Below are 11,757 nucleotides of genomic sequence, written 5' to 3' on the forward strand. Positions count from 1 at the left end.
ACACAAGAGCTCCGCCCTCATGAAGGGGATTAGGTGCACTTACGAAAGGGCTTGACAAAGGGAGTTTGGCCCTTTCCGCCCTTCCACCTTCTCCATGTGAGGACAGTGTTACTCCTCTCAGATGATGTAGCATTCAAGTCCCATCTTGGAAGCAGAGAGCAGCCTTCCCCAATGATAGTACCTTGATCTGGGACTTCCAGCATCTGGAACTGAAAAATAACTTTCTGTTCTTGATAAGTTACCCAGTCTCAGGTATTTCACTACAATAGCACAGAACAGACTAAGACAACTCTCACAAAGTGAGCCTGCCCAAACAAAAGGCCTCTCAAATGGGCCGATGTGTGCCACTCATGTGCTAGAGAGCCACGAAACCACCTGCACGCTGACGCCTGGTTGATGAGCTGCCCTTAACACCAGCACACAGGTCCAGCCCAGGAGACCCAGGACTACACTGGGTGATCCTCATCTTAGCTGGTACTTGGCAAGTTCCTCTGTCCTGGCGCTCTCTGTACCTTAGGAGACAACTGAAAGGTACATTGGGGTGAATCTGGCCTCAACTCAGACAATAGAGTTGCAGCCCAACTCCTTTCTCTACCCCGAACTTCCCCCACAGTTTCCCCAGAGGGCTTGCTGGGGCCCTTCTCCTGGCACCTGCAGAGCCCCCATGCTCGGGTCAAGGTCTGCCTCATCCCACAGCAGCTCCCTGTGGCTGACCTCACTGCTGCTCACCCCCAGCCTACACTGTCCGCTTCTCAGATGCAGAAATGGAAGCACAAGGGAGTTGCTGCCCCACTGGCCCTAAGACTCAGTGGCCCTAAGACTCAGTGGCCCTCTCTCCCGCAGCTCTCCCAAGCCAACTCTGAGGACACAGTAGGTCTGCTGCGTCCAAACCAAAGTTTCATGGGGCTCCCTTCTGCTGGATCAGAATGGGGTCATGTAGCAGCGAGATGGGGACACAAGCCAACATAAGCCTGCTGGTTCCCTACCCAGACCTGTGAGCTAAACACAAGAGTGACATCTGTGGGATTTATGTGGATCTCATGAAGACAGATTAGACTGGTGGTTACCAGGGCTGGGATGGGGAAGGGGAGCCAGGGAATGAAGGAGTGCAAAAAAGAGAATATAAATATATTTATTACCACTGAACTGTACACTTAAAAATGGTAAAGATGGTGAATTATACACATATACGTTACCCCAATAAAAATAAATAAGTAAATAAGAACGAGAAGGCCGGATGCAGTGGCTCAGGCCTATAATCCCAGCACTTTGGAAGGCCGAGGCAGGTGGATCACCTGAGATCAGGAGTTTGAGACCAGCCTGACCAACATGATGAAACCCCATCTCTACTAAAAATACAAAAATTAGCCGGGTGTGGTGGCGGGTGCCTGTGTAATCCCAGCTACTCGGGAGGCCTCAGCCTCAAGCAGGAGAATCACTTGAACCCAGGAGGCAGAGGTTGTAGTGAGCAGAGATCGCGCCACTGCACTCCAGCCTGGGCGACAGGGCAAGACTCTGTCTCTGAAAGAATGAATGAATGAATGAAAAAGAGTGAAATTACAAATGGAATTTTAAAAGTCATTTGTACATGTGATAGAAATTGCATAGATGCAGGTACTTGTCCCAGCTCTGGCACACTAGGAGTCACAAGACCCCCTACTAATCCAGACAGCTCTCATTTTCACCACCTGGACTCAAAACAAAACAAAAAAAATGCTTTCCAAACTGCCATCTTCCTTATCCATAGGACAGAAGCCTCGGGCACCCGAGACCCACTCAGGAGCCCCGGGCTGCTCAGCCACACAATTCAGGAAGTGGCCCATAGCAGCTGCACTCCATCAAGCCCTTGGCCACCAGGACCCTACCACATTGCCACCTCCCGGAACAGAATGTGAAAGATGCAGTCACCAAAGAACCAGCTGCACATCTTCCTGGAAGGTCTGGGTGAGTGGGAGCCCATGAGGACTCTACACCTGCTGCAGAGTGCCCAGGCGGAACCCAGCCCCTTTGTCAGCAGGCTGCTGTGATGTGGCCCCCCAGCCAGGCCCTCAACAGTCATGAACATCCTTGGAACCAGTTGGGTGACAACACAGGTCCAGCCCCTACGGATTTCTACCCCTAGCTGGAGCAAAGCCGCCTCTGATCCTAGCCACAGATCTCCATAAGCACTAGGTATTCTGTACAGTCAGTGGACCCTGTATCTCAACCAAATGCCCAAATTAAGGCTGCTCAATTGCACTATGCTCCCTTAGGAAACCACCATTAGCTGACTCTGTGTTTTGGAGGGTTTTGTTTTGAGACAGTGTCTTGCTTTGTTACCCAGGCTGGAGTACAGTGGCACAATCACACATCACTGCAGCCCCAGCTTCCCAGGCTCAAGCAATCCTCCCACCTCAGCCTCCCCTCAAAGTGCTGGGATGACAGGCGTGAGCTACCGCACCTGGCCCATTAGCTGACTCTGAATCACTCCAAACCCAGGGGCAGAGCTAAGCATGACAAGGAGCCATAGCAAACCCTGGCAGACTTGGGTCTCAGGGGTGCCAGGCTGTGGTATGGAGGTGAGCTGGTCTTTGCTAGAAGTAAATAAGGCCTTCTCTTGGGCATCCCTGCCCCATACGTGCTCACACACTCACACCCCTACCTCAGCCCTCAGCCTGGCTCTTCAATCATGCTGCTGTACATCATTAGTAAGGACCCCAAAAGAAAGCCCTCTCAAGGCAGCAACCCACACTGCAGGTGGGAGGGGCACAGGAATCGGGCCAGGTTTGTCCACAGTGGGACCTTTCAACCCAGGCCAGTACTGAGTTGCCACCACCAGTTGCAGTGCATGGTTGGTCTGACCAGGGGTCTTAAAAAGGAGGGATGGGAGAGAATCAGCCTCTAGAAAGGAGCAAGGATTAAAGCAAGTGCAGAGGTAGGGGCAGAGTCAGGGTGATCCTGGGCAATTTGTCTTCTGGAATCAGTTTGCAGAACCCTGAGCAAGCCAGGCCCAGGGGTTCCTACACCTGGATACCTGGAGTGCCCCACAGAGGGGCTGGGTGTCATCGGTATCCCAAGACAAAGAGCCCCTAAAACTTGTGGTAAATCAATCCTGAGTTCCTGTATTTGATAGGGAGTTTAGGGGGCTGGGAGCAGAAAATAATTCGAGGCTCATACCCTGACTCCCACCTTCATCTGAGCTGTACCCTGGGAGATGGGCAGGGCCTACCCACCTTCACCTGCCCTCCAAGTACTTCCTAAGATTGAGCCTACCTCTTAGCCAGCCTAACTCGTCTCATGCTGCCTTCAGCTCTGTCAGCCTCCCTGTGGAGTCCCCCTCTGCCCAGGCCAGGAAGCCCAGGAAGTAGAGCTATAACATCCATTTCCTATCCCCGGTGCCCAGACCCGTGAGCTAGAGAGCCGATGATGAATGAACAAACAGAGAGATGGCAAAATGAACAGAGGTTGGTTTGTTTCTCGTCTTCTCCTTTCCTCTGGGCATTGTGAGCCTGGTGCCCTGAAGAAGAAATGGCCCAGGCCTATCCACACCCCAAACCATCAGCTGTCCCTCGGCCAGGTTCCCGTATCTCTAGGTTTAACAGCAGACAAGCGACCACACAAGGGAATGCGCCATGGTCCTTGCTTCACTTCCCAGAGAGAACAATGTCGATAGCTTTCGTTTACATGCCGGATGAGATGCCAGAACACCGGGAATGACATTTTAGATTTTAGATCCCACATTCAAGTGTTCTCAGGCTAAGTGTGAGTTAGCTATTTACAGAACACTCACAAAAAGAAGTGATCACTTGATAGGCATCTGTTTCAAACTGTTTCTGAGTTGTTTTTTGTTTTTTGTTTTTTGTTTTTAAGGGGAGCAGGAATGGTAGCAGCATTCACATGATTTGCAAATGCTCTCCTGGGCAAAGGTTCCCAAACAGTAACACATGAATCTGAATAATTGGCTTGTCCAAGGGCTTGGCTCGTGAATAGGCTTACACCAGGGCCAGCAGCCACCCCCTCTGGATGTGTTGGCCTAGGGAGAAGAGGCCCACTAGTTCTGTGCACTGGATATGTCTCTGACAGGGAAGGCAAGGGGTCACAACAAGGCTGGGGGCAGCAAGCAGCCTCCAGGCCCTGAGGAACCAGAAGAAAAGGCCTATGTCCCCATCCCCTAGTCATAGTCAAATGGCCCCCAGGTGCCCTAACTCAGATGGCAGTGGAAACACAAACAACAGCTCAGAAAGCACCAGGCTAGACACCTCACACCTAGCTGATGGTCCAAGACACATAATCACCCCCAGGGCCTCCCTCAGCCTGGCAGGCAGATTAGGGACAAACTTGAATTCAATGGACTCCAGACCTCCCATCCCAAGTGGGCATGGTGACTATACCCCAACAGGAGACATTCTGACAACTGCTCTGGTCAGGAGGGCTCGGACACTACTTCCTAGTCGGAGTATTAGATGTGAAAGGCCTGGACCCAGGACAGCTCCTGGGGAGAACTGCATGTGGCCTACTCCCCACAGCCGGCCCCCAGGGGCCCAGTCCACCCAGGGAGACCAGGGAACTGGCTGCTTTGAAGCTCATTCAGAAAGGAGGCCTCTGCTTCCTTGATTCCATTCCAGGAATTCTCAAACAACAAACATAAAGAGGATTTCCCTTCTTCGGTTCAGCCTCTGCAAGACACCTGAGGTTGCCTCGGTCTCCAGACACATTGACGTCTGCCAGTCCGAGGGCCTCCAGAAAACCCCAATGTCAACTCAGAGCATGGGTTCCAAGGCTCAACTCAACCTCTGGACCAAGGCATAGCTGAGGCCATTAGGGGATAGATTCCATTCAGGCCCCTAGGTGGCAGCTTGCTAACCATGCCCAGATGCAGCCCCCAACCCCTGCTCAATTCAACTCTTATATACCTTTCTCAGCTGCACCAGTCCCAGGCCCACTAATCTGTCCAGGTCACAGGGAAAGGCCTCCATCCATCTCCCTGCAGGCCATGTGGGTGACAAGCCTGTTTCTGCATCTTGCCCACTGCCCAGACTGTGAGGGTACTACCACTCCACACCACTCAGCACCCAGCCGACACCTCTCACCTGATGCCCGTGGAGCGTGTAGAGCAGCCGGCCCTCCATCAGGTCCAGGATCTTCAGGGTCGAGTCACTGGAGGCCGTGATCAGGTAGTTTCCCGATGGGTGGAAAGAGAGCCCGTTCACTGCAGCACTGTGCACTAGGGGAAGGACATCAGTCAGGTGCTGGCTGGGAGGCACAGGGAGCACAGCTGAAGCCCGGGACAGGCAATCAGGGCCAACTGAGGTTCAGCACAGGCCTGATGGGGCTGGGTCAGGATGGTCATTGCTCAAAAGAGCTGTGGGGAACCCAACAAGGATTTCCCAGGAGAGGGGCACAATCAAAGAACAGGAAAAGGCCCACTCAGAGCCAAGGGCAGGTAGTAGAAGACAGGAAGACAGAAACGGATGCAAAAACCAGAGGCAGCAGACGATTCCCCCATCCTCTCCCACAGCAAGCAGTCAAGCTGGAGCAGAATAGGGCACTCAAACATACAAACATAGCCTTTGGTCTATCTGATATACTCTTTCTTTAAAGAAACCAAATGGAAAATAAAACCCTTGAAATGTCAATACAATGCCACTGCCATACAGGGAGGATGTGTGTGAGGGCAGATGAGCAGAAAACTAAGACATTCTTAGGAACCAGTCAGGACTACGTTCTGACCCCAAGCCTCCTGCCTGGGCTCACCCCATGACCTTTTTTGAGAGACAGAGTCTCACTCTGTCGCCCAGGCTGGAGTGCAGTGGTACGATCTCAGCTCACTGCAGCCTCCATCTCCTGGGTTCAAGAGATTCTCCTGCCTCAGCCTCCTGAGTAGCTGAGACTACAGGTGTGCCACTATGTCCAGCTGATTTTTGTATTTTTAGTAGAGATGGGGTTGCACCATGTTAGCCAGGTTGGTCTCAAACTCCTGACCTCAGGTGATCCGCCTGCCTCGGCCTCCCAAAGTGCTCAGATTACAGCCGTGAGCCACCACATCCATCCTGAGCAAGCATCTTGACTACACTGAGCCTCAGTTTTTCCATCTGTACCAGAGCACCCATGTGTAAGGGGTGCTGTGGGGATGCTACTAAGTTAAGCACATGAGGCCTTTGCAGAGTGAGCTATCCAATGCCAAAATGGATGTTCCTCTCCTTTGCCCCCTGCGTTCCATGCAACCCCAGGTCCTGCCACTTCACCTACTCAACAGCTTGGCCCTGTCCATGACTCTCTTTTCCCTATCATCCCAGCCTAACCCCACCATCTTTTCTGGTGTCCGTCACTCTCCAAGATCCGGCCACCCCAGCTCTGTCAATTCCCCCAGTCACAGAACTTTTTTACTCCTTGTTTCCAATGGGCCTGGGAGACGCTTGCCCTCCCCTTTCCCTGATCTTAAAGCTTAGTACTGGAAGCTACCTCCTCCAGGAAGCCTCCCCTGGCCTCCCAATTAGGGCAACCCCCTTCATTTGTCCTTCCAAAACACCATAAGCCTCCCATCAGTTCACTCTTCACATTTACATGCAACTATCTGACTCACATCTGGATCTCCCATGAGACCATGAACTCCATCAGGCAGGGGTGGTGTTGAGTCTCTGGCTCCCCACTTAGTGCCTGGCACTGAGCAGGACTCAGAAAGTGAGCAGGTGCTTAAGTTGGGTATCCAGAAGCTCCAGCAGGTTACGCAACCCTCCCTCAAGGCCAAGAGCATATTCTAGGTGAAGCTGGGGGCAGACCTGGGCAGTCTACATGGGGACAGAGCAACTCCACAGCCAATGCATGGATCAGCTGCATCACATAGGGTGGCTTCTGAGGAAAACCCCAGTATCTTTCTTCCCATTACCACAGGCCTGATGAGGAAAACCCGTGGGGCTAAAATAACCATGACCCTGCTAAGTCAGAATTGCCACCAACATAAAGGCAGACTCAAAACCAACCATCGTCTTAGCACTGAGAGGCTGCAAGAACTACTGGGTTGGTAAACACACCCAACACGAAACGGCCCTCAACAAGGCCCACAGGGTGCACCCAGTCCCTCAGATGCTAGCCCAGCTGATGTGCTGATGTGCCGGGGAGTCTGGATACATGTTACCAGGCACACTTAGGGGGAGACAGCCAAGGTTTTACGTAACATGATATTTATATCTGAACAACACCCTCCAAGCGCCAGGATCTCCAAGAGGCAGCCTGGAGAGGGACCAGTGGGGTCTCTGAAGCCAGCTCTTGGAGGCAGATTTCAGAGACCGCCCCCACCACAAAGTCTGCACTGGGATGAAGGCCACCCCCACACCTCCTTGACCAGAAGCTGGCAGAGGAACAGCCGGTGGCAGGACGGTGCAGAAGGGAGGGCATGCTCAGGGAGCTCTGGGCTTCCCAGCACCACCAGAGTGGCAGGGTCAATGTATTGATGCCACATCAGGGGCCCCCACCTGGTCAAGCCCATCCAAGGGAAAGAATCTCTCCCAGAGGAAGGGCAAAGAAGCCCTACTCCACATAAATGTCAGGAATACCCAAGCCTGGGTAGAAACACCTAGAACCATTTACTCCAGAAGAGGGGCTGGCCTGGCATACCAGGCTTTGGGGGATGCCCCAGACACCAGGACCCACCCCACCTTTCCCCACTTGCTCTCCTGCCTCATCCACTGGCCACGCCAGCCTCCTCTCACTCCTCCTGCCTCTGTGGAGGTGGTGGAGAGTGGGTAGTCTATGGAGGCATCATCGTAAGAACCACCCCTGCACGAGAGTCTACCATGAAGGCTAGGCTGCCCCATGAGGGCATGAGCCTTCGGTCATGGTGCCTTGAGCGCCAAATGTCTGAGAATGATCCACTTTTTGTCAAGTCCAAGGCCGCAGGCCTCTTCTTGGCTCCATGGCAGATATCAGTGATGATACACACTGCCACCTGGATGGCAGCTGTGAGCTTGTGGCTCTTATCCCATCTGCACCCCAAAGAGAGAACCCTGACTCTAGATCAGAGATACACCAACATCAAACTTCTGCAGATCCTCAGGGGCCCAGGGATGAGGCCACCACAGCCCCTGCTCCCAAATACCAAGAACTAGTCACAGCTTGTGGACAGCAGGTGGCCTAAGCAGAGACCTGAGTACACCCACTCCATGCTGCTCTGCATGTAGAGGCCTGGGCAAATCTAGGCCCACTACCTGACGGGCTCCAAACCAGCCAAGGGCCCAGAGAAAGCCTGGGTGCCCAAGCAGGAGGTACCTCTCTGGAGGAGACCATGCCAGGGCCAAGCCCCACCCCAATATCCTTCCACAAAAGGACCACTCATTTTCCCCAGGGTGGTCTCTTGCGATGTGCAACTGGTGTTACTAGTGACACGGTGGCTCTGGGTTGACAAGAGGCTTTGGATTCATGCCACAAAGGTTCTCTGATACCAGCAGCAAAGGACACCCAAAACACTCCTCTTTGTAAATGCCACGTAAATGCTCACTTCAGGACGGTGGGAGAGTAGGTTGGCTAGATCAGGTGGGACAGCACCACTGTACCCCAATCAACCCTTTTGGTCTCAAAACACCAAGTACAGGGTACAGCCCTGCCCTGCTAGCTGCAACTACTTAAAATCCTCCGGCCAGGCACAGTGACTCACGCCTGTAATCCCAGCAGTTTGGGAGGCCGAGGTAGGAGGATTGCTTGAGCTCAGGAGTTCAAGACCAGCCTGGGCAATACAGTGAGACCCCAACCCCAACCCCATCTCTGAAAGAAAAAAAAAAAAAGACAAAACCCTCCACGACCATGTATGAGGCCAGGCAGGGGTGCAGGGGTGCACTAAAGACCAATGGACACAGAGCCTGGGACTCTATGAGTTCTTAGCCCTGCTGACAGCCAGCCAAAGAGACCACCTCTCCCAAGGAGCCTGGGGAGTAAATGACTAGAGTCACCGAAGTGCAAGGAGCGCATGAGACGGTCAACAGAATGCCAGACTCAAAGGCCCTGAGTTGGAGACTCAGACCCACAGCTGTGTGACTGTGGACTGCATGCTCTGCATCTGTGAAATGGAGAGTAGACCTACCTTGCTGGCCACTCAGGCCTGTCACTGGATAATGGACCTGCATGTACTATAAGTCACGAAGCACATTACAGGTTTTGGGATGGGGGCTGCTGCTCAGATGCCTGAACAGTCTTAATGTGGGCTCAGAGCATATGGAGCTAACCCATCACCACGGGGATTTGCATTCAAAGGGTTCCACCAGTCCATCAACTCCTTGCTGAATTGAGAAATCAGAACTGCTCTCAGCAGTGACAGGCCAGAGCCAAGAAACTCCTTGTCTGGGAGGAGAGTCAGCCAGTGCAAGACAAATGCCTCCAGCTGCCTCCAATAGCCCAAAACCCCAAGCAGGCTTCAACTCCAACCCTAGCAGGAACAGGAAGTGCCCTCATAGAGCACAACCATGGATGGCTGGACACAAGCAGGTTGGGGCTTGCTAGCCACACACTGCAGTATCATTAACCAAATCCTCTCACAATAGCCCATCAGCCTCCAACACCAAAAGGCCATTCTAGTATTGCCTGCTGCCCATCCAGAGTCACTAGGGGAAACACTGAATGACACTGTGTCCGTAGGTTTCCCTTGGGTTTCCTAGGGATCGGGGACAGAAAGCAGATCAGGCATCTTTTGCCAGAGTACTGGGAGCCCTTCCTGGAGAATAAGCCTACAAAGAGATTCCACTGCTCCTATCGGGGTGGGGGAGCCACTTGGGTAAAGGGTTTCCCCTTAGTTTCAGCTAGAGGTTTTCTGGGGAGCCCCAAGACCAGAGCAGACCTGGCCATGTCCTCCCGTCAGGAGAGGATGAGAGGTATGTTCCCCCTACCCAGGGAGCTCAGATCAAACTGGCTCACTGCACCCCTAAGGGTCAGCCTAGAGGCTATGGGATGAGTCTGCTATCCTGTGAACACCCACCACTGGCCATGGCATTGAGCAGGGAGCTCAGGGGGAACCGGCTGTGTTTATGGGCACTCCAAATCCCGCTAAGCCTCCAATCTACACTAGGGATGGCTTAGGGATGAGACACTGCAGGCCCACTGAGAGGGTGTCATAAGAGGCAAGGCCAGAAGCACAAGCAGACTGCAATCTCCCAGCAGGGCCTGTCAGCCCACACACTAAGCTCCACTCAGGACTTGGCCCCTGGGGCTCATCTGAGTCCACCCACACCTTCCCAACCCTGCCATCATGGAGATCCACTCCTGTCCTCTGCCAAGCCTGCTCCCTCCAGGACCCCGGCTCCCTCTCCCCAGTACCCACCACTCTCCTCGGCTGCTCTGCATCGCTCCACCTCCTGACAGCCCTCTTCACGAGACCCCACTCTCCTTCGCTCTCCAGCCTCTGCCCTCCTCAGCTCTCCCATGCTGGGAGACGGGGCTCATACCTCTCACTGTGGCTGCTTTGTGGACCTTTATCTTCTGTGGCCCCTCAATTATAGGGGCTCAGAATGTGACCTCAACCATTCTCACATCCCGGATCCCTGAGTCCAGCTGGCCCCTCCACCCCAACAGGGTCAGCTTCTCTGCTTCTACTCAATCTCTGCAACCCATCCCCAACTCTGATGCCAGCCCCCACTTTGATACCAGGCTACCCATCACTGGGGCACATGGGGCACACCAGCCCCCAACCCCAGCAGACTCTGACCACTATCTATCTTCCCTTCATACCTTAAATGATGAGGCCAGTCCCGGCACTGCCAATCAGGCCACATCTTTGGGACCCTGAGCTGGAGATGGCATCTGAGGCCCTTCCCGGAGGGTATCTGCTGTTATACCCATGAACACCAGGCCCAGGCTCCTGATCCATCAGAGATGGGCCTGGACCTTGCCAGGGTCACCTAGAGATCCTCTCCGCCCACTGTCAAGACTTATGTAGCATACACCACATACCCAGTCCTGTGTTATAATCCTTATATGGCTTTTCCCATCGGAGCCTCACAAAGCCATGAGGAAGGCTTATTGCCACCCCCTTTACAGAAAGGAACCCAAGCATGTGCTTCTGACCACTGTTCTGCCTTGTCGCCTTCCACTCCCATCTCTCCCTGTCCAAGTCCTCCCTCCTCTGCACCTGCCCACGTTCCCCAGGCAGCTGTGCAGATGTGCCCCATCCCCGAGCCCCAGCCCTTCACTCAGGCCTGGCCCAGAGCAGAAGGCTGAAGGAGGGATGGGAGAGGTATGGGCTCCAAGCGGGGGCAAGCCCCACTGCTCTTCTATTCCAGAAGCCTCTGTCTGAAAGAGCATTGGTAACAAACCCCAGGGTTTCCTGTGCGGGGCGTGGGTCGGGGAAACAGGTTCTTGCGGCTGGCCCCTGCCACCTGGTGGTGCTGTAGGGTACTACGGGCCTTAACCAACCAGGTTGGACTCACCAGACCAAACAGGACCAAGACAGTGTCATTGTCATCATCACTAATGTTGTATCTCCTTCCCCTCATTTTGTGCCAGCCACCCTCTCAATTCTTGATATGAAACAACTCATTAACCCTCCCAACACCTCCTGTGAGACAGGCCCCATCATTGTCCCAGAGGCCCCACAGAGTCAAATGACCTGCCCAACATCACATGGCCAGGAATGCTTTAAAAGCCAGCTGCGGAGCCCACTCTCCACCATGTGCTTTTCAAGACTAGGATCTTCTCCCCATTCTGTAAAGGTGTGCTCACCTTCATTACCCCAAAGAAAGTGCTGTCCTTGAACACCAAGAGTCAGCTAGGAAGGGTGTGCGTGTGGCGGGGGTGGGG

General features: G+C 53.6%; 1 protein-coding gene across 3 annotated transcripts in view; it reads right to left on the reverse strand.

Annotated features, from left to right (window-relative positions):
- Window positions 1-11,757, reverse strand: part of POC1A (POC1 centriolar protein A) — an 82,473-nt gene that overhangs the window by 60,491 nt on the left and 10,225 nt on the right. For all 3 annotated transcript variants that reach the window (XM_011958836.1, XM_011958833.1, XM_011958834.1), the window contains exon 7: window positions 5,070-5,203. In XM_011958836.1, coding sequence (XP_011814226.1) covers window positions 5,070-5,203 — 134 coding nt within the window. The remainder of the gene's footprint in view (window positions 1-5,069; window positions 5,204-11,757) is intronic.

This window comes from Colobus angolensis, unplaced genomic scaffold (genome assembly GCF_000951035.1).
Source record: "Colobus angolensis palliatus isolate OR3802 unplaced genomic scaffold, Cang.pa_1.0 Scaffold477, whole genome shotgun sequence".
In the NCBI taxonomy this organism is placed as follows: Eukaryota; Metazoa; Chordata; class Mammalia; order Primates; family Cercopithecidae; genus Colobus; species Colobus angolensis.